The sequence below is a fragment of the Pelophylax lessonae genome (genome assembly GCF_965119305.1).
Source record: "Pelophylax lessonae genome assembly, chromosome: 7".
NCBI classification, from domain to species: Eukaryota; Metazoa; Chordata; class Amphibia; order Anura; family Ranidae; genus Pelophylax; species Pelophylax lessonae.
In genome coordinates this window covers 56,872,472-56,893,763 of record NC_138774.1, presented here as the reverse complement: position 1 = coordinate 56,893,763, position 21,292 = coordinate 56,872,472, and the positions used below count along the sequence as shown (strand labels likewise).

Genomic DNA, 21,292 nt, shown 5'->3' with positions numbered 1-21,292 from the left:
CAGCCAGTTGACGGACAGCAACATCCGAATCATTGACTGAATCTTCTGGAGTTTCTCCGCATGGAGAAACACTCTTGCCAAGGATTAGCCAAAATTAGGCCCAGATAGTTCAGTCTCCTGGTGGGAACCAGGGATGATCTTTGGGAAAAGCAACGAAAATGCTGATGTCCTGCGAAGATGGGGATATAAGGATAGGCATCCTAAATGTCTATGGACGCCAGGAAATCCCCCTGATGCAGGGAGGCCACCACTGTATGGATGGACTCCATCTCTTCCAAGACCAGAATTGGACGCACCTAGCCCTTTTTCCTGGGCATTGTGAACAAGTTCGACTAGAACTTCTCCAAGGAATGGGAACTACCACTGCTTGTTGTATCAAGCTGTCCCCCGCAAAGCTTTTAAGCGACCCGGGGATGTCGACTATTGGAAGGGAAGAATCGCACCGGTGGAAGTGATCGAAACTCGATCTTGTATCCCGACCATATGACCTTGCGAACCCCTTTATCCGGGATTCTGGAAAGCCCTGGATCCGGAAACCGGTGAAGACGTCCCCCCACCCTAGAGATGGGTGGGGCCCATTCTGTCAATCCAACAGGATAAAAGTGGCTTTATTTAGTCTGGAAATCGGTGAGTCCACTATTGGTGGTACCGTCCATCTTTGTAATGAGGGATTCCTCAAAATGATAGCGCCTAGCCATGCGTTTGGAAATAGCAGGGCTCATTTACGGACGACAATATTTGGGCAAGGGAAACCCTTCACCATTTTGGTAGGCTTGCTAGTACCAAAAAAGGAATATGAGTCTCAGCTACCTCTGCCGGTGTAACCTCAAGATTTAAGGTTTCCCGGACAGACACAACTAGTGCTTCCACCAACGCTTCATGTGCTATGGCGGAGGCAGAAGCGTCCTCCTTACTGTCTGAGGAGACCGTACCTGAGACAACAACCCCAGAAAAGGGACTGCAATGACCAGCTCAGAATCCGTATCTGAGGTATCAGATGACATAGGGGTAGGCGGGGGTCGCTCTTCTTGACCCCCGTCCCTGACAGGCTACCTCCACCCGGGATACCAAAGACTCCAAAACTGCTGATAATGCATCATCACAAGTGGGGTACTGGAGGGTCCTGCGGCCACCCTGAGGGGATCAGGTGGGGATAAATGTGTGGCAGGGTTCATGTAACAAGACACTTGCCAGCAAACACAAAAAAATTAATTGCAAGAAAAAAACATCTTTTTTTTTTTTTTTTTTAACTTAGTCCCCCAGCGCAGTAGCGCCCCTCAGTCTACCTGCTTGGACCCCTCAGAAAGAGAGAGAGAGACCCCAAGGCTCACCTGATGCACAGAAGTTTCTTATCAACCTGCTTCCAGCACTGTCTGTTACAGACAGAAAGTCTTTGGCTTGCTTTCCCTGGGCCAAGGAGGCGGCTCCGCCCCTTTACACGCCTTCCGGCGCCTCCCAATTACTCCAAGAGGTGTTTGGTCACCTCAAACATGGCCGCCCCCATGCTGGAGACACGAGGCTACGCCAATATGGTGGCCTCGTGCGATCTGCAGGAAAATGGCGGCGGCCTGTGTAGGATAGCGGCAGCTTGCAAGTTAGCAGCGGCCTGCGGGATGTGTGCATTCGGCCTGTGCGGCCTGCGGAAGTGCCTCGGCCTGCGGGAGGTGCCCTCGGCCTGCGGGAGGCTGTGCGGCCTGTGGAAGTGACTGGCTTTTTGGAGGGATGGCGATCTGTGGCTGCAGTAACTCAGGCATAGGCATCGGCCTGTGTACACACTATGACAGGTAGGATACCTCTATAACTCAATAGTAATGCTTTTTAGTAGTCTGCCACTGACTTCAGTCACCCTTACAGTCATATAGTGACTTTAGATAGTCAGCTCCCAAACCTAGCCTCCTGGTTTCTATTCACAAAAATCACACTCAAATTGGGGGATCTGTGACCTGTTATAGGATAGAGAGGAGACCCAGAAACTGAGTGTCCGACCATCCCAGAGAGGGGCCCGCGTCCACCAACAAACCCGACAGGGGGAGAGGGGGAACATTCTACTCACCATACCGGAACCAGGCGGGCGCCAACTCCTGACAGAACCCCTCTCCACCGGGGTGGGGGGGCTGTCGACCAATACGGACGCCGTGACTCTGTTGGTCATTGGCGTCCAGGCGAGACGTTTAACTCGCAGGGTCAGTCCCCGTCCAGTGGGACTATGTCGCGGCCGACCCAGCGCGGAGCTATGGCCTGCACGCGCTCGTAGGCTGAACTGGGGTGACCACTGGATCTCAACATCCAGCCCGTCGCCCAGTTTCAGCGTACTTGCTTGAAGATCTCACAGGAACACTGGAGAAAAAATGCTGTCTAAAAAAAGTATTTCTAAAAAAAAATCCTGCCAGGACCGAAGATCCTAGCAAGGAATCTAGGTCCTTACTCCTAACTAGACAGAAAAAAACTGATTTGCTGTAGCAGGAAGTGAGAGGATATACCCTCTGGTACTGCCCCTAGGGTGTGGCCAGAACGTTTTCTTTCCTGTCTAGTCCTACTCCTGTAGAGGGCAGTATAACCCGAGTTGATATTAATCAAAGAGGACTACGTCTGTCAATGAGCAACAGAGAAACAATCTTTTGGCACCACTAAAGGATCCCCCCAAAGCTCAGGGTACCTACCAGCAGAGAGAGAGGATTACAAGGACCCCTAAGGACTCTCCCTACCAACCGGAGGAGCGCCAAAAATTCGGACCCAGCAACCCATGGACACCATCTGCTTCTCGGGACAGGAAGAGGAGACTGAGGAGGAAGAGGAAGAAGAGGAGCTCCGGCCTCTCCACGAGGTTCCGGCCTTCTTCAGCGCCTCGCCTAACTAAGGGAAAATGGCCACCATGACGTCACTGGGCTACACAAACATGGCCGCCGGCTGCCAAAAGCATGCTGCCAGAAATACCTCTGTGCCTTCCAAACTGCTGTGTCCTCTGCAAGGAGACCCCCCCCCACTAAAGGTACTGTACACCACCAGGCAGGAACAACATAACTACGCTGCGACACCTTCCCTGGGACATCCACCAGTCCGCAGGGGGGGAAGCCCACTTAACCGGGGGATTTTAGGATGGGAGGAGGGAATCTGCAGGTAGGTCTGACTATCCCAGGAGAGTACCCGAGTCCACCCCAAAACTGCCCAAAGGGGAGAGGGGGGACTGTACTTAACCTTCCATGGTGCGCTCCAGACAGAACTCATTGCCACTGAAGTAGGGGAGCTGTGGGCTAAGGGATCTCTGCGATTCAGACCAGCCTTGCGAGACATTTAACTCGTGGGCCAGCCTCCATGAGGCTATGTCACGGCTGACCTAGCCCATAGCTGCGGTCTGCCCGTTGCCCAGCCCGGCAGGGGATTGGAAGGGAAAAAAACAAAAAAGCAATGCAAGGAAGGAGAAAAAAATTGCTAGGACCAAGAGATCCCAACAGGGAGCCTAGGTCCTTACTCCTTAGTAGACAGATTAGAACTGATTACCTAGGGCACAGAGGGAGGTTATATAGCAGCTGAGGATGGCCCATGGTTGTTGCCAGGTGTTTTTTTGTTCTGCCATTCCTACTCCTTGAGGAGGTAACATAACCCAGTAGTTATGATTTATGGAGTGCTGTGTCCATCGATAAACAAAAGAGAAATCACACTTGTGAGACACAGAGGGGAAAAAAAAAAAAGGCTTTATCCCTCCCTTATGCTTTCCGAAATGAAACAAAAGTTTTGTCTTTAGATATATTTAAAAGCTTATTACAATTGTATTTTAAGTCCATGCACACAGCTGTATTGTGATTCCTATTATCCCACTTAAAGTGGAACTGAAGGTAAAAATACTAACCTTGGTTCCAATAGTCGACGCCATCGCTGGCCCCGACATCTTCTCCCCAAATTCTTCCAGGTTCCGGTCTTTGGCCATCTTGATGAGCGAGTGCGAGATGACATCGCTCCCATGCATGCACAGAAGTGCAGTCATCCAGGTACACAGGCAGTGTGCTGGAATGTGAACTGAGCTGCGTTTGCATGGCTCATTGTACGTTTTACGAGGAATTGTGAATAGGAGTGTATTTTATTTTTGAAGAGTCATTGCATTCTACTTGATGACCTGTCTCAAGGCCTGTGTCTCTGATCTTTGCTCTTTTGCGGAGATTCAGCTGCTGCCAGAAACTGCAGCAAAATGGCCGATCGGTGAAATCAGAGCTTGCAGTGGGAAGCCAGGTATCCGACACAACAGGAAGAGTTGGATGCTAAAGACTCTGGCAGATCCAAAGCACAGACATTGGGACAGGTAAGGATTAGTGTTCTGAGCAATTTTCATTTCTCCTATTTTTTTCAACAGTCGCTTTAAGAAATACGCAAAGCACATTTCTTTCAACATAAGTAGGTTCAACAACTACTGGATTTGTTAATAAAATGTGCAGGACAATCGTGACTGCCAGGTCTGTTACTAAGCAACTAATGGTGTGAAATGACAGCTCTGCCTATCACTGTGAGATTGCAGAACCTGCCTCGGCTTTTTTTGTGTAAACAAGTGTTTAATAAGATTTAACTTTCACAGGTTTACAAAACTAGAAGCTGCATTGGACACCAGTAGAACAAACAATTAAGCCAGGAGAACTGTGTCCTGGGATCCATTCAACGTAACATATGCTCAGATATTTACTCACTTCAGCCCCGGAAGGTTTAACCCCTTAATGACCAGGCCATTTTTTGCAATATAGCACTGCGTTAAATAAAATTTATGTCCTTTTTTCCCCCCCAGAAATAGAGCTTTCTTTTGTGGCTTTTATTTTGTGAACTAGAAACAAAAAACGCTGACAATTATAAAAAAAAAAAAAAAAAAAATCAATAGGTTTTACTTTCTGCTATAAAACACATCCAAAAATAAAAAAAAAAAAACGTAAAAAAACAAAAATTCTTCATTAATTTAGGTCAATTTGTATTCTGCTATATATTTTTGGTGAAAAAAATCCACATACAAAAAAAGCGCATATTGATTGGTTAGCGCAAAAGTTATAGCATCTACAAACTAAGGGATAGATTTATAGACTTTTTAGTCGTTTTTACTAGTAATGGCTGCGATCAGCGATTTTTAGCGGGACTGCGACATTACGGCGGACAAATATGACACTAAGTGACACTTTTTGGGGACCAGTGCTAAAAAAAAAGAAAATGCACTGTCGCTGTATAAATGACACTGGCACGGAAGGGGGTTAACATCAGGGGCAATCAAAGGGTTAACTGTGTTCCCTGGGTGTGCTTTCTTACTCTGTGGGGGATGGACCGACTGGAGGAAAAGACATCCGTGTTCCTGATTAGCAGGAACACAAGATCTTTTTCTCCCTCTGTGACAGAGCAGCAGTCTGCCTTGTTTACATAGGCAGACCATCGTTCTGTCTCTCCTATAAAGGATCGGTGGGTCCCGGCAGCAATCACAGCGGGAGCGTGGGTCTGGCGGTGTGCGTGCCCCAAAGCCAACAACAGAAATCACGGATAGGTACGTGATTTTGCGCTTAAGGGCCACCCTGCCGCAGTAAATGTATGTGGGGGAAGTCCTTAAGTAGTTAATCAGGAGGATATAGTTCCTATATAAAGCAGAAGGCAGGGATGGGGATGAGGTCGGAGTTGTGATAATGAAGGAAGGAAGATAAAGGGAAAAGAGAGATTAGTGACAAAGAGGGCACTGACTATTACTTAGAAGAACAACAGGTAATTGTATTGAATGAATAAGGTAAGAAGCGAGAGAGGCCCAATTAAGAGTAAAGCGTGTAAAAGGTGGCCTACATCAGAAGGAAGAGGTGGGATAGGTAACAACAGACAGACGGTATTTTTAGGCTAGCCTATGCTCAGACTACAGCAATCTGATTTTCAGTGCGATTATGTAGCGCAACCTAGATGTGGTCTGCATATTCTAGGAGGTCAAAATCGTGCTGGAATCGCACCAAAGAAGTACAGGAACCTTTTTCAAATGTGCATTATGCACAGTTGCATTGATCTGAACAGTTACCATTGAAAACAATGGGATTTCCATTGTCATGCATTTCTGTGGGACTCAAGTCACATCTGAAATCACACCAGTGTGAACGGAGCCTTAAGGTTGATTCTAGATGTATTCTTCCGATCTTAGGTGTTCATTCGAGATTTGAATGCTTCTGTGGTACAGTATACACTGCCTTGGGGAAGTATTCATAACCCTTGAAATTTTTCCAAATAAAAGTATTTTATTGGGATTTTATGTGATAGACCAACACAAAGTGGCACAATTGTGAAGTGGAAGGAAAATGATAAATGATTTTCAAATTTTTTTTACAAATAAATGTGAAAAGTGTGGCGTGCATTTATATATTCAGCCCCCTTTACTCTGATACCCCAAACTAAACTCTAGTGGAACCAATTGCCATCAGAAGTCACCTAATTAGTAAATAGACTGCACCTGTGTGTAATTTAATCTCAGTATACGGTAAATACAGCTGTTTTGTGAAGACCTCAGGGGTTTGTTAGAGAACTTTTAGTGAACAAACAGCATCATGAAGGAGAAGGCACACACCAGACAGGTCAGGGATAAAGTTGTGGAGAAGTTTAAAGCAGGATTAAGTTATAAAAAAAATATCCCAAGCTTTAAACATCTCATGGAGCACTGTTCATCATCCGAAAATGGAAAGAGTATGGCACAACTGCAAACCTACCAAGACATGGCAGTCCACCTAAACTGACAGGCCGGGCAAGGAGAGCATTCATCAGAGAAGCAGCCAAGAGGCCCATGGTAACTCTGGAGGAGCTGCAGAGATCAATGGCTCAGGTGGGAGAATGTGTCCACAGGACAACTATTAGTCGTGCACTCCACAAATCTGGACTTTATGGAAGAGTGGCAAGAAGAAAGCCGTTGTTGAAAGAAAGCCATAAGAAGTCCTGTTTGCAGTTTGCGAGTAGCCATGTGGGGGACACAGCAAACATGTGGAAGAAGGTGCTCTGGTCAGATGAGACCAAAATTGAACTTTTTGGCCTAAAAACCAAAGGCTATGTGTGGCGGAAAACTAACACTGCACATCACCCTGAACACCCCAGCATCATGTTGTGGGGATGCTTTTCTTCAGCAGGGACAGGAAAGCTGGTCAGAGTTGATGGGAAGATGGATGGAGCAAAATACAGGGCAATCTTAGAGGAAAACCTGTTAAGAGTCTGCAAAAGACTTGAGACTGGGGCCGAAATTTACCTTCCAGCAGAACAACGACCCTAAACATACAGCCAGAGCTACAATGGAATGGTTTAGATTGAGAATTGAGAATCTGTGGCAAGACTTGAAAATTGCTGTTCACAGACGCTCTCTATCCAATCTGACAGATCTTAAACTATTTTGCAAAGATGAACGGGCAAAAAGTTCACTCTCTTGATGTACTAAGCTGGTAGAGACATCCCCAAAAAGATTTGCAGCTGTAATTGCAGCTAAAAGGTGGTTCTACAAAGTATTGACTCGCCACACTTTTAAGATATTTGTAAAATATTTTTAAAACCATTTATCATTTTCCTTCCACTTCACAATTATGTGCCACTTTGTGTTGGTCTATCACATAATATCCCAATAAAATACATTTGCGATTTTGGTTGTAACATGACAAAATGTGGAAACTTTCAAGGGGTATAAATACTTTTTTGGAGCAGTGTATGGTCCAGCCTGACCATGTCCGTAAATAGGGATATGTGCAGAAATTGTTGTTTACCATCAGATTTTCTATGTGCATAATGTTTTTCATTATGGAGGTCCAGGTCAACAAAAAGGGTGTCTGTGGACTTCCAATACCTAGATATTTACAAAACAGAATTTACAGAACCTTGCGGACTTTACTGGTACCAGAGGAGGACAGTGAGACCATGTATTAAAAAATACAATTTTATTACAAAAGACTAAAAAATATATTTCATAAAACCCTACAAATTGGTGCTTATTTGGATAATACAGGTCATAAATGTGAGATTTCTCCAATATTCCTTTGCTACAGTTTCAAGAGATTGACGCGTTTCACAATTACGGCTTCCTCAGGACCTCAAGTATCATAGTTTGCAAAGAGAGCATTGTTCATCAATATAGCCCAGCATATATCATGTGACACGGGGATATCATGTGATGCGCGACACAGAACCGCAAAACTGTAGGATGATGGTAATAACCAAGTGAAATATCCTTGAAATATATGGATAAGCACAACCAAATATCAGGTGTTCAATCCCTTGAAAGAAGTATTGTCAACATAGCAGCCATCAACACTTGGGGTATGTCACATCCCATGCACAGGTATATCCTCATATGTAGTGCCAACCCACAGTAAGAAGTCTTATGAGCCTCAGCAACTACATAGCACCATCCACCCAGAGGTGTAGTAAAAATATATTTTTTTGTCTTTTGTAATAAAATATTTTTTAATACACTGCCTCACTGTCCTTCTATGGTACCAGTAAAGTCTGCAAGGTTCTATAAATTCTATTTTGTGGGTATATTTTTGGATGAGGTATCAGAATATATATATAGTCTATACTCTATTTTAAAATTGAAATACCTAGATGTTGTGGCTTGAGCTGCAGGGAAGGCAATGTCTAAGCATGCCAGATTTGTTGAGATTCATGGATCCTGGGAGCATGAACAATAGTGCAGCTAAAAGTGGAATTTTAGAAATCAGAGATCCGAAAAATAAGCCCTGCCAGATCACTTCAGGCTGGCCTATTTTGTAGGTATAGCTATAGAAATAAGTGGCTATACTGTTTAAAATCCAGTAATACAGTCTCACCTTGCCCATGCTCAGTTGCTCTCCATTTTTGGAATTGTGCCAAAAATCTGAGCCACTAGAGGCCAATCTGCTGACAGCCTAAAGATTTACTGCTGCTAAGGGGCTCTAGGCTTCAGCAAAATGGCAGCCTCCAGCAAACAGAAACAGGTGCAATGCTGGAGGCAATTTACAGCATACACTAATTTTTGTCATATAATATTATTGTTGGATGCATGTTCCTTGCTAAAGAACATACATTTATATCAAGTTGTTATGGGTAAAGTTCCACTTTAAGGTGGTCCAGCAATGGTTGCATACTGCATCTTGTGCTGTAACCTATCACAGCTCCACCATATATGGAGGTGAGCTCCTTTTGATTCTAAACATTTTTGTAAAATATCAGAGAAGGAGGGAAACAGGGGCTGTAGAGTAACAGGTTATCTATACCAGTGAGAGTATTTCATAGCTTTTCTGCAAATGATTCAATCTGGAGAGATTGTGAGAACACCTTGGACCACTCCTCTCCTTTGAGAAGTATCACCCTTGTCCCTCCATTCTTCTATTATTTTTATTATTATACAGGATCTATATAGCACTAACAGTTTATGCAGCGCTTTACAACATAAGGGCAAACAGCACAATTACAATACAGTTTATAAATCAGAGGGTCCTGCTATTTATGGAACTCGCATTGCAGGCCATAGCTCACAAGAGCAGACAATGTTTAAAGGAGCATCCCCTCCTTTAGCAATGCAGAGCTGCTTGAACTGTGTAAGGGGGCAGCGGAAGGAAGCTTTAGATTTCAGGGACCTGAGAAAGTTTGATAATTGACTTGCTTGGTGTTAATCTCTTGCATTAAGTTGGCAGTTATTACTGAGATCTATATGGTGGGTGTGTTGGGGTGGAATCAAAATATCTTGCGTCTGGATATCTATAGGTCATGAGAATAATTTTTTTTATTTTTAAAGATGGAAGAAAAAGGTCCAGGTCTAGTGGAGAGTGCAGACTTTTGACCATCCCATTATTTGGGTAAGGGAGAAGATAGAAAGAAGAGTGCTGGCTGGAGGTGTATGAGCTGGTTCCAGACATGGCAATGTTGTTAAAGAGGAAAAGAAGAAATGTTCCTCTCTAAGACTACCAAGAATGTGTGATGTTCTGCATGAAACCAGTCCAATAAGTGTATGGGCAATGCTATAGGGGAAAATCTGATAAGCCTACAACATTTGCTCTATTATGGTCAATAATTATGGTATTATCCAAAGAGGTTTAAGTCCCCAAATAAATGTTATAGCTGCAGATATCTAAAGTGTTTATTGCTTTGGCTTTGTAAAGCTTTCTGAGAATGATGTTGCAATAGGTGTGCAGTGAAACCGGTTTACTCTCTTTTATGGAGAAATGAAAAGGTCCTGCAACAATAACAGATTTGCCAATATGTTGGAAAAAGTTTTCTTTTTTAATACGGTTAACACAACCTCTACCCTACGACCAGGTCACCACAGGCCTTGTCTGAACTAGTAGAACATTTGTTTTATTGTTTCTCAGGACTACGCAGCATACAACTGAACAGAAGAAAGCTCAATCCTTACCTTCTGCAGGTCGGTGTGAAGTTGTTTCAGCATTACTTCCAATTGCATAACCTTCCCAGTGAGGTCTGGAGGCAATTCATCACTGGAGACACATAAATATAGCATTACAAAAAAAATAAAATATGTAAATGTATGTACAAAGAAGTAAACAGGAAAGGGCATCGGATGGTGATATGTATTTTCACGAATATTGGATAAGATGACCAAATGTTTTTAAAAATCAGTTTCACAAATTTTGTGAAATTGTATGACAAACAAAAATATGCAGAAACAGAATGTTTATTTCAGCGATTGTCAGAAACGTTTTAAACCCAGAAAATTAGCTTTGTATGATTGTCACTGTGTCGCTAAGCTTTTCTTAAAGTATAACTAAAAAGGAAAAACTTTTTTCTTTTAGCTTTGGATAAAGTGGAGAGGGATTAGAACACATGTCAGTTTTTATTGTGGTCTTCACCCTATTTGTCCTGTTTACAATTATCATTAAAAGTGAAAGTAAAAGAAAATCACAAATATTGGGTTGTCCCCAAAAAAGTAATAGAGGGGAAATATTCCAGTGGGGACACTAGTTCTGGCGACCTGGGGGTCCCCAAGGAATTCCCTTAAATTGAAGGGATTTTTTCCCACTTCCTGTTTGGCTATGGGGCATGAAGTGAAATCTCCACAATGGGCCACAGATGGTGAAAAAAAAAACAATTGGGGGCTTTATCCAAAATTGTAAAAAAAAGTTTTGCCTATAGTTCTACTTTAAGATGTCTCAGGCTTAGCTTTTCCCGTTGTTTTCACAACTGTGGCATTGGGACAGGTAAGTATTAACAGTGGGGTCTATTTACTAAAGCTGGAGAGTGCAAAATCAGGCTCACTTCTGCATAGAAACCAATCAGCTTACAGGTTTTATTGCCAAAGCTTAACTGAACAAGCCGAGGTTAGAAGCTGATTGGCTACCATGCACAGCTGCACCAGATTCTGAGTGCACTAGTTTTAGTAAATCTACCCCAGTGTTCTTTTGCTGGGATTTTGTTTTTCTGCAATATGTATTGATTTTTTAAGACAGAGTTGCTTTTAAAAAAATATGTAAAGTAAAGCCATAGCAGGTTCGACAATTACCTGATGTGTTAAAGTGAACAGGACAATTGTGAATGCTATGTCTGTTACTAAGCAACTAATGGTGCAAAATGACAGCTTTGCCTGTCATTGTGTAGTTGCCGGACCCACCTTGGCTTTTGTAAGCTGGCTGACAATGACATACCAACACACATGCAGGGAAATAAAATCTAACCCTTTTTTAAGGAAGGAAATTACACTTTAAGGCCCCTTTAACACGTGCGATCAATTCCATCTGTCAAGGTTTTCAGGCAGCCCTGATCGGATGCTCCATGCATCCCTATGGGGCAGCGGGTGTCAGCGGAGACATCTCCACTGACACCCGCTGCTGTTCGATTCCGATCCTGTCCTTGAAATCCGGACGGATGGAAACCCTATTTTCCATCCGTCTGGAGGATCGGATGTGATCGGATGAGAACGGACCACCTGTCCGATTCCCCCATCGAGGACAGCGGGGATCTGACAGCTCCGTCTCTGCACACAGAGCGGAGACAGAGCTGTCATCCGCCTGCTCAGTGGGGATTGGCGGATCGATCCCCCGCTGAGCAGAGCGGACTCCGCCGGGGCGGTGTGCCCGTGTGACAGGGGCCTAACAATCACAGATTGATGCTGGAAAATCTCAGCTTCCTTTGATCATTAGGTTTCACATGTCCCTCTATTGCCAAATCACCACATGCCTTGTCTCAACTGGTAAAACATTTATTATGGATTTTGGTCAAGGAATTTCAAGTCAGAGGAATGTTTGAAAATATGGGCCTTTCATGCTCCAGCAATGCTGTCTCACTAAACACAAACTCAGCTGCTGTATACCTGGAAGTGGGAGTGCTGCGCGGTGTGTGCTGCCTCTCCAGGCTGAGGTGTGCAGTGCCTCCGCTTTGTACTGGGCTCAGGGCAACTTCGTTCAGGGAGAACAGCGAGGCAGCTCTCTGCACTGCAAAGGAAAACAAAGCAATAATTGGATACGGTCACAGAAAACACACGTTTTGTTAACATTATCTTTGTCTCACACCTACCAATAAGATAACTTGTTCTCAAAAGAGTAAATATAAAATATACAGTCATCCATAGCAGCCATGAAACTAATTTATGAACCGTCTTAGGCGTTCTGTGTTACAACCACTTAAAGTGATATTAAAGTCTTTTTTTTTGTTTACAAAATCACAAACATGTCATACTTGAAGTGGTTTTGCACAGAGCAGCCCAGATCCTCCTCTTCTCGGGTCCCTCACCGGCGCTCCTGGCCCCTCCCTTCTGCCAAGTGCCTCCACAGCAAGCAGCTTGCCATGGGGCACGTGACCTGAGCCGTTTGTGTGTCTCCATTCAGACACTGAGCAGTGGCTCTGCCCTGCCCTCTCTATCTCCTCATTGGCTCACTGACTTTGATTGACAGTGGCACCTGCTGTGTGTCTCAGCCATTCAGGAGGGAGAGTCCTGGACAGCCGAGTCTCTTGTGCAACATACCTAGATCGAGATGGGGCTTAGGTAAGTATTAGGGGGGCTGAGGGGGAAGCTGCACACAAGTGTTTTTTTTTTTATCTTAATGCATAGAATGCATTAAGATAAAAAAAAAAAAAAAAAAAAATCTTCTGGCTTTAGAACCACTTTTAAAGTGTTACTAAACCCACAACAGTAAAATCAGTCTGTATATGCAGCAAAGCGTTAATCTCCTCTGCATTGAGTAAAAAAGGCCATTTGATCCTATCGCCTCTGATCCTCCCCTTCTTCCAGAGTCCCCAATATATCTCCTAATAGTACAGAAGCTAGGGGACAAGCTGCACATGCTCCGTGTATTTTTATTTTTTTTTTCATGGGAGAGTGCATGTGATCAGCACAGGGTCAATCAGCACTGTCCAGACAGAGGGCCAGGGGTCCTGCATCCCCATAGGACAGTCAGGGGAGAATGAAAACCCCTCCTACAGCCATTAACCAGACACTGATAGAAGTCACGGGACTGCTGATGAGAAAAGGTATTTAGCCGTTTATATTTACAAAAATAATTGCATTTTTGTGTTCTGTGTACTGTGGGAGACCAGATATAGTGAATGCAGGCTCCTAGGTTAAGTAATACTTTAAAGTGATTGTAAAGGCTTTTGACTCATCCCTGATGGTATACAGGACGATAGGAGTGGATACAATTGTCAGCAGGTACAATGATAGTTTGTGTAGGGACGGTGACATTATTATTGTTGTGGTAATAAACATACAACTTAATATTTACTATGATCTTTTTTGCTGCATATTATGGAGATTTTTGAAAGACAGCACACTGCATAGTACCGGGTTAATCAGCATAGCTCAATAGACATGTTTTGGTTATGCAGAGCCTGCTTTTCAACCTTCTCTTCATTCGCTTTAAAGAGAGTTGTATGTTAGAAGTGCTCAGGATGGTTACGCTGCTGTCCATAGTACTGTATTTTCCTTTTTATGTAGTTTTTTATGTGTTTTTGTAAAACCTTTTAATAAAAAAAAAAAAAAAAAAGTGTTTGTAATGCTTTGAATGTTTTACTATTTTTTTCAAGAAAATAATAAACATGTTATACTTACTTGCTCTGTGCAAGGGTTTTGCCCAGGGCGGCCCCGATCCTCTTCTCAGGTCCCCCACCGGCGCTCTTGGCTCCTACTCTGCCCCTGCTAAGTGCTCCCATAAGAAGCAGCTTCACTCATGCGTGCTTGAACCCAAGTCGGGCTGTTTGCATCTATTCAGACACAAAGCCCGGCTAGGCCCCACCTCCCCTCCCCGCACACAGCTATAGACGGACACCATTTGACTGAACCATTGGCTCCTGCTGCTCTCAGTCAAGCCTGTAAGAGTGGGGAGAAGATATGCTATTAAGGGGCAGGGGGAGCTACTAAGAGAGAAGCATCAAGGTAAAAAAGAAACCTTTCACCTTTACAACCACTTTAAAATATCCCATTCTTTTTCCCATACTGCAGTGGGAGGAACTCTTGATGGGAAGTACAGATGAGGTAAATCTTCCAGTTATAAATTAATATTGATATTAAAGTCTTGGGTTTTTTGTTTAAAAAACATGCATATCATACTTACCTGCTCTGTGAAGTGGTTTTGCACAAAGTAGCCCGGGTCCCTCGGAGGAGCTCCTGCCCCCTCCCTCCTGCCGAGTGCCCCCACAGCAAGCAGCATTCTATGGGGGCACCCAAGCCAAGTCACTGCTCTGTATGTCCATTTAGACACAGAGCTGTGGCTCAGCCTCATCCCCTCGCTCTCCTCATTGGCTCACTGACTTTGATTGACCGCAATGGGAGCCAATGGAGCTCCCAATCAGAAGGGAGAGTCCCGGGCAGCCGAGGTTCTTGTGCACATCACTGGATCGAGAAGAGGTTCAGTTAAGTATTGAGGGGGCTAATGTCCATGTGTAGGTTGCAGAATGAGATTTCGTTTCTTGATTGTCGCTATGTGTGGCTATGTCATTATAACTTTACACTACAATGAGGAACCAAAATTGACTATTTCATAAAGCACCGCACAGGGCAGCTACCCACAATAACCAATTCAATACCTTTGTGTCTTTCTACAATAAACTGAAATCTGATTGGCTGATATTCTGCACTACTGTATGAAGTGTATGTGTCTGCGCTATGGAAAAAAAAAAAAAAAAAAAAGAAGAAGAAGGAAACAGGCATGTAAATCTTCCAATATGGCATATTTACCTTCAAAGGCCTTGGCTGCGCTAACAAGACTAGACCACTCTAATCCAGAGGCAGTGTCTGGCAGTGGCATCATTCCTGGGTCTATGTGTCTGGAGCTGGAGTCCCGGATCTCGGAGAGAGAGAGCTCAGAGGAAGAGATGGTGGCTGCAAAGAACAGACATCAACAACTCTTATTCCACTGTGACATTTACTTATACCGGCGGCTTATCTCTAACTGCATCCTTCACACAAGTGTTAATACTACAGATTTACTGAGTGCAGGTGACGATTAGTCACTTACTGAAAATTGCTGCCAAACAGAAAACAGCACAGATATATATATTACAGGAAAGAGAACGGACACCTTCTGCTATCAGTGTGTTCACTAAAGCCAGCCATAGATGGATCGAATCCTGGCCAGTTAAGCAGCGATCATATGAGATTCGATCCATCTATGGGCAGGCGGATTGTACCCAAGTCGACTCATCGATCGACTTGGGTACAACCATTCATTGATCGACTTCGGTACAACCAGCATGTCGGATTTTTAACATGCAACTATTTTCAGCAGCTATAGCCGCTAGCAGTAATCATTGTGCTCTATTGGCAGGGATGGCTCCGTGCGCTCCCCCCACCCCACACGGAGAACACAATAGCTCTGCAGGAGGGGTTCCCCTTCACTGTGTTGATGTGGGAATCAAGCGATTTTCTTTCCTGCATAATCTATGGCCTGCTTAGAGATGGCCATACATTATTCTCCCAATGTGCCTTTTGTAGTTTGAAGACCAGTGGATGTCAAAACAGCCAAACAACGGCTGCATCTGACTGGAAGGGACTGCTTTTCCACTGACAATATTTTGTCCAGCTCTTTTGATTTTTCAAGAGATATAAAGTGGGAGGGGACAGACAGGGCCAAACATTCAGTGAATTTCATACAGTGTATGGCCAAGCTTAAGAATGGAGGGTCTCTGTTAAAAAAAAAAAAACAGGAGTGTAAAGCTAGCCATACTTTAGGTGAAATTTAAACTTTAGGTGGCCTTGTTGGCACCACCTAGCTTGACAAAAAAAACAGATACACCAGTAAGAGGGTTGAATATCTCCCAAACTCAGATTTCCAAACTGACTACTAATAGTTGTAAGCAAATTATGAAAATAAATAGTGCATTTGTATTTTTTTTAATTTAGAGCATGCTTACTTTGCAAAGTGAATTTTCACTTACCTTGGTGGATTAACACAAAAAACGAAAAACAGAAAATAAAAAAAATAAGACTTTTAGCACATATTTGTGTGATTGAAGCCAGCACAGCTTCACGTAATTCACCTAAAGCCTAATTCGTTGTTTGCTGCCATTTTAAATAGTTGTTTTTGGGGTCAAGGTGGCCCAAACAAACTATTTCCTTTACTAAGGGATGCACTAGCGCCAATGCTGTATAAACTGTATGTAGATTTCCTGTCTGAATCAAGTCAGGCTAAATGCTTCTCATTCCATTCACCGGAAGCCTTGCCATTTTAATAATAAATATATTGCTTACTCTGATTGGCTGAGGTAGAGATCAGCCAATCAGAGAGAGCGCTGTATTCAATGATTCATTGCACTGAGAATTTTCATCTGAAGGTTTGCATGAATGTTATTGCAAACGTTCAAAAATGAGTGTATGGTCCTCTAAATTCACCTTTGTTTTCTAAATTCGCACTCCCCTATGTACCAATATACCATTAATGTACCTCTGTTGCATAAAAAGAAAAGCTTTCTAGGATTTTTAGAACAAGGCCTTACCTCAGCCCTGGTGTGTTCCATAGAAAAGTTCATAACTTCCTGGTATGTAGATTTGGGTCGTGAAAACTGTTAAGACACCAGCTGACCTCATTAGCACACACCGCATCCATTAACTGTTGCATCCCTCCCAGCCATACACTATATAATCTGATTGTACAATCTCTGTACAATTTCCTTTAGATTTACCAAAACTGTGGAAATGGAGGACCCACCTATGGGCGGCACAGTGGTGTAGTGGTTGGCACTTTCACCTAGCAGCAAGAGGGTCGCTGGTTCGAATCCCAACCACGATTCTACCTGCCTGGAGTTTGCATGTTCTCCCTGTGCCTGCATGGGTTTCCTCCGGGTACTCAGGTTTCCTTCCACACTCCAAAGACATGCTGGTAGGTTAATTGGATCCTGTATAAAATTGGCCCTACTATGTGTGTATGAATGTGAGTTAGGGACCTTAGATTGTACGCTCCTTGAGGGCAGGGGCTGATGTGAATGTGTAATGTATATGTAAAGTGCTGCGTAAATTGACAGCGCTATACAAGTACCTGAAATAAAAATAAATAAATCTAGCTATTCACTTTGTATCAAATCAGGCAGGCCCTTGTTCTACAACAGGGATTTCAAACCCGTGGCCCCAGAGAGTTTAGCATGCGGCCAGGGCCCGTCTGGAGGGACGCCAGGGATCATGTGCAAACATAGCAGCCTACATTGACAAGCCACGCAAATGAATGCTTGGAGGGATGCCGGGAATGCCGTTCAAACAACGTTGATGGGTGCAGTCTGTGTGTGTTAATGAGGTCAGCTAGTGGACTCCTTCCTGTGTCCTAACAGTTTTCACATCCTAAATCTACATACCAGGAAGTTATGGACTTTTCTATGGAATACACCCGAGCCGAGGTAAGGCTTTGTTCTAAAAACCATAGAAAGCTTTTATTTTTCTGCAACTGAGGTACATCAATAGTATATTGGTACAAAGGGGAGCTGGAATTTGGAAAAAAAACAAATAATAGTGAACGTAGCCTTTAAGCGAAATGAACATTCACCTTGCATGTTAACAGCCTGTCAATAACCACAAACAGTTTATTACTGACAATTTATTGATCAGAAACCAAATATTATTGTATTGATCAAGACTTAGAATATATATATTTTTTCAATGTGTATAATGGTCAGCAACTCCTGTAATAATAAATATGTATCAGAAGAGCACATTTTAGACAACAGTTCAAGTTTCACACAATTCTTTAGAAGCTTATCACTGTTGCTAAGAATTTATTGAACAGCCCTGCCGTTGAAAGTGCAGATAGTACCAGCAATGCACTGCAGGAAGCATGACAGCGCAGCAATAATCTGAACTGAGTTGTGACAACAAAATTAACAGAATGCTAAACATCTGGTATTAGAAATAACTTTGTATAAGGCAACATGTATTTCTGAAGGTTCCCACAACTGTCTAAAACAGAATAGGACGCTATGGAATTGCACAATAACGGACCATCACTTAGAACTGAACCGGTGACCTAAGGAAACCAAAGCGACTAGTCATAAATTATTTCAGGTACAAGGCTGAATGGGCACAGATACCACATAGTCTGCCTGTACATGTGCTGGTCTAAACCCATCATACAGTACACACCTGTGCACTGGTTTATTCAGTAAGACTGACCATACATTATGCAATCCTTTTGTGCAATTTTCCTTTAGATTTATCAAAACCATATAATATGAGGTCAAACCTAAACACTTTAGATTTCTATGCAATCGGGCAGTCCCAATTGCATACTACATAATTGAAGGTAAATCGAAAGGAAATTGAACAAGAAAATTGTATAATGTATGGGTAAGTTAGTACAAAGAACAAGACCCCACCAGCAACCTACAAGATATTATTTTACAGTCAAATCAGCTTTAAGTTTCTGACTGGTTCATATGGGTTTCTATGTTTTGTCATTTCTGCTTTATGCTTACTGAATATTTACGCTTACTGAATATGCCAAAAATTAGAAGTCAAAAATTAGAAGGAAATTTTACCAGATTTTTCTGGCATGCTGGACTGGTGCTGCCGGCGGCCTGGAAGAGTACTGGATGGGTATGGGTTGGCGAAAATTTCATCACTACCCATTGCTGAAGAGCAGGCAAATCCGGCATCTCTACGGCCACTGCACAGGCTCTCATCTGATAGTGTCCTGTGTAAGGTCTTCTGTGGTGACTGGAAGAAAAACAAGAAAAGCAGAGCATAGATTAAACATTCTGAAAGACATTACACTACAGCTGAGATGAAAGGCGCTTGAATTTCGACAAGTCCAAACGAAAATCAACTCCAACTTTTAAGAGCCTGTCACACAATTAAAGGTGAGGCTGGGGACAGAGAGAGGAGTTAAAATGCCAAGAATGATACCAGCCTGCCTACTGAATGGTTCCATTGTCCTTCCTGACATTTACCTTCTACACCTGGCCATTACTCCAAATAATACCTACAAATACCAATATCTGCATAGCTCTAAATCTGAGGCCATACCACACAGGACCTTGAGGAGAAAAGGGGCTGAATGGCATAGAAATATGTGACTGGAGGCTGCGGGTTCACACAGATGCATTAGGAAACATTTTTATGAATCTGAAAGCATTATAAAAAACAGACTAATGTAAACAAAGGCGGGCCATGCACAGTTCATTTTTATTTATCAATCAATCAGTTTGCTTCATCCACACAGACGAGGTACATCAAGGAATACCCCTGCTGTGACATTTTATTCTCAGTAGCACAAGCTGCTGTCAGAATACACTGATCAGTGACTGCAGCTGCTGATCATCAGATTTTTTTCTGCAATGTTCCTTCGTCAGGAGTGAAATAAAAAAAAAAAAAAAAAAAACTTCTGTCGAGCAGGGGAGGGCCACTCAGTGACTAAAATTTCAGTGTATGACCAGCTGAAGTGGATTTCTGACTGTAGCAGTTCATTTTACCTGTCCATGGGACTGCTTATTGGAAGTATTGTGGTAGGAGTCACAAAGGATGTATATTTAAAGTGATTGTAAAGGCTGAAGGTTTTTTTTTACCTTCATGCATTCTATGCATGAAGGTATAAAAACCTTGTGTGCTGCTCCTCCCACAGCCCCCCATCTCGATCCAGCGATGTGCACAGGAGCCTCGGCTGTCTCGGATCTCATTCTCCTTTATAGGTTGAGAAACAGCAGTGGGAGCTATTGGCTTCCACTGCTGTCAATCACAGCCAGAGAGCTGGGGACAGGGCCAAGCCGCAACTCTGTTTGTCTTATGGACGCATAGAGCAGGGCTCGGCAGCGAACACGCCCCAGTGCCCCCATAGCAACGGGCTTGCTTTTGGGGGAACTGGTCAAGAGGAGCCATAAGCAACAGCGGGGGACCCAGGAAGTAGAGGATCGGGGCTGCTCTGTGAAAAACGGCTGCACAGAGCATGTAAGTATAACATATTAATAAAAAACACGAACCTTTAGAATCAATTTAAATCAGGGCAAGACCAAAAAACTGATTGATGGAAACAATGACCTTTGTGAAGATATAAAATACTATCTGCCTTTTAAAGAGACTAGATATTACAGGGTATAAACTATCCATCAGAGGATGACAGCTGTGCTCCCAAGTAATGACACCAGTGGGACTCAGCCATCAATCAAAACCAACTCATCTCATCCTAACTACCTTGAGAGCAACAAGGTGCCTGCCACTGCAGACCTTATCCATTAAAAAAGCTATATACCTTGCTGTGGTGCCTCAATACATTGACAAAAAAAAAAAAAAGTTCATAGATAAGGACTTTTGATATCACTGGTTTTCTGATGGGCTTTATGGGTTCAGTGACCCAAAACATTTTAAAAGCAGTGGAACATAATGAAAACTAAGTAAAACTGAATTTTTGTAAAATCTTACAGTAAAATTCCTTTCTCTGAATCCTCTGACAGTCGCCGCCCCTCATATAGTCTTCACTAAAGGGTATTGACCTCTTATCCATAGGAGCAAGCTAGGCATAAGACTTGTTAAATACAAAACAATTTTGCATAGACACACCTATAGGGGCTGTCCCACTGGTCCAATACCCCCCTGCTATCAGCATTCCCAACTCAGTTTGGTAGCAAGCAGTAAATAGTCCAAAAACTCCAAAAGAGGGGCGGGGGTGGCGACTGAATTTTATTCAGTTTTCACTTACATCCTCTGACAGTCGCCGCCCCTCATATAGTCTTCACCAATGGGATGTCCCGAAGCAGTGTAGACATGAGGGGTGGGAAGCGCAACCGTCACAAAGGCAACACAGCACCCAGGTCAGAGAAAAGAACCTTTTCGGAACCAAAAAGGTAAACTCTGGGTAACAAGAAAGCTCAACAGGAGCAACAAACCCAGGAAAGCAAATCAAACAAAAGGGGAAACAACCCCAACAGACAGGGA

General features: G+C 43.3%; 1 protein-coding gene across 4 annotated transcripts in view; it reads right to left on the bottom strand.

Annotated features, from left to right (window-relative positions):
- The window catches only part of SIPA1L3 (signal induced proliferation associated 1 like 3), a 363,749-nt gene that overhangs the window by 8,120 nt on the left and 334,337 nt on the right, over nt 1-21,292 (bottom strand). For all 4 annotated transcript variants that reach the window (XM_082263616.1, XM_082263619.1, XM_082263618.1 and 1 more), the window contains 4 exons: nt 18,904-19,081; nt 15,122-15,265; nt 12,263-12,383; nt 10,352-10,433 (listed from right to left, as the gene is read on the bottom strand). In XM_082263616.1, coding sequence (XP_082119742.1) covers nt 10,352-10,433; nt 12,263-12,383; nt 15,122-15,265; nt 18,904-19,081 — 525 coding nt within the window. The remainder of the gene's footprint in view (nt 1-10,351; nt 10,434-12,262; nt 12,384-15,121; nt 15,266-18,903; nt 19,082-21,292) is intronic.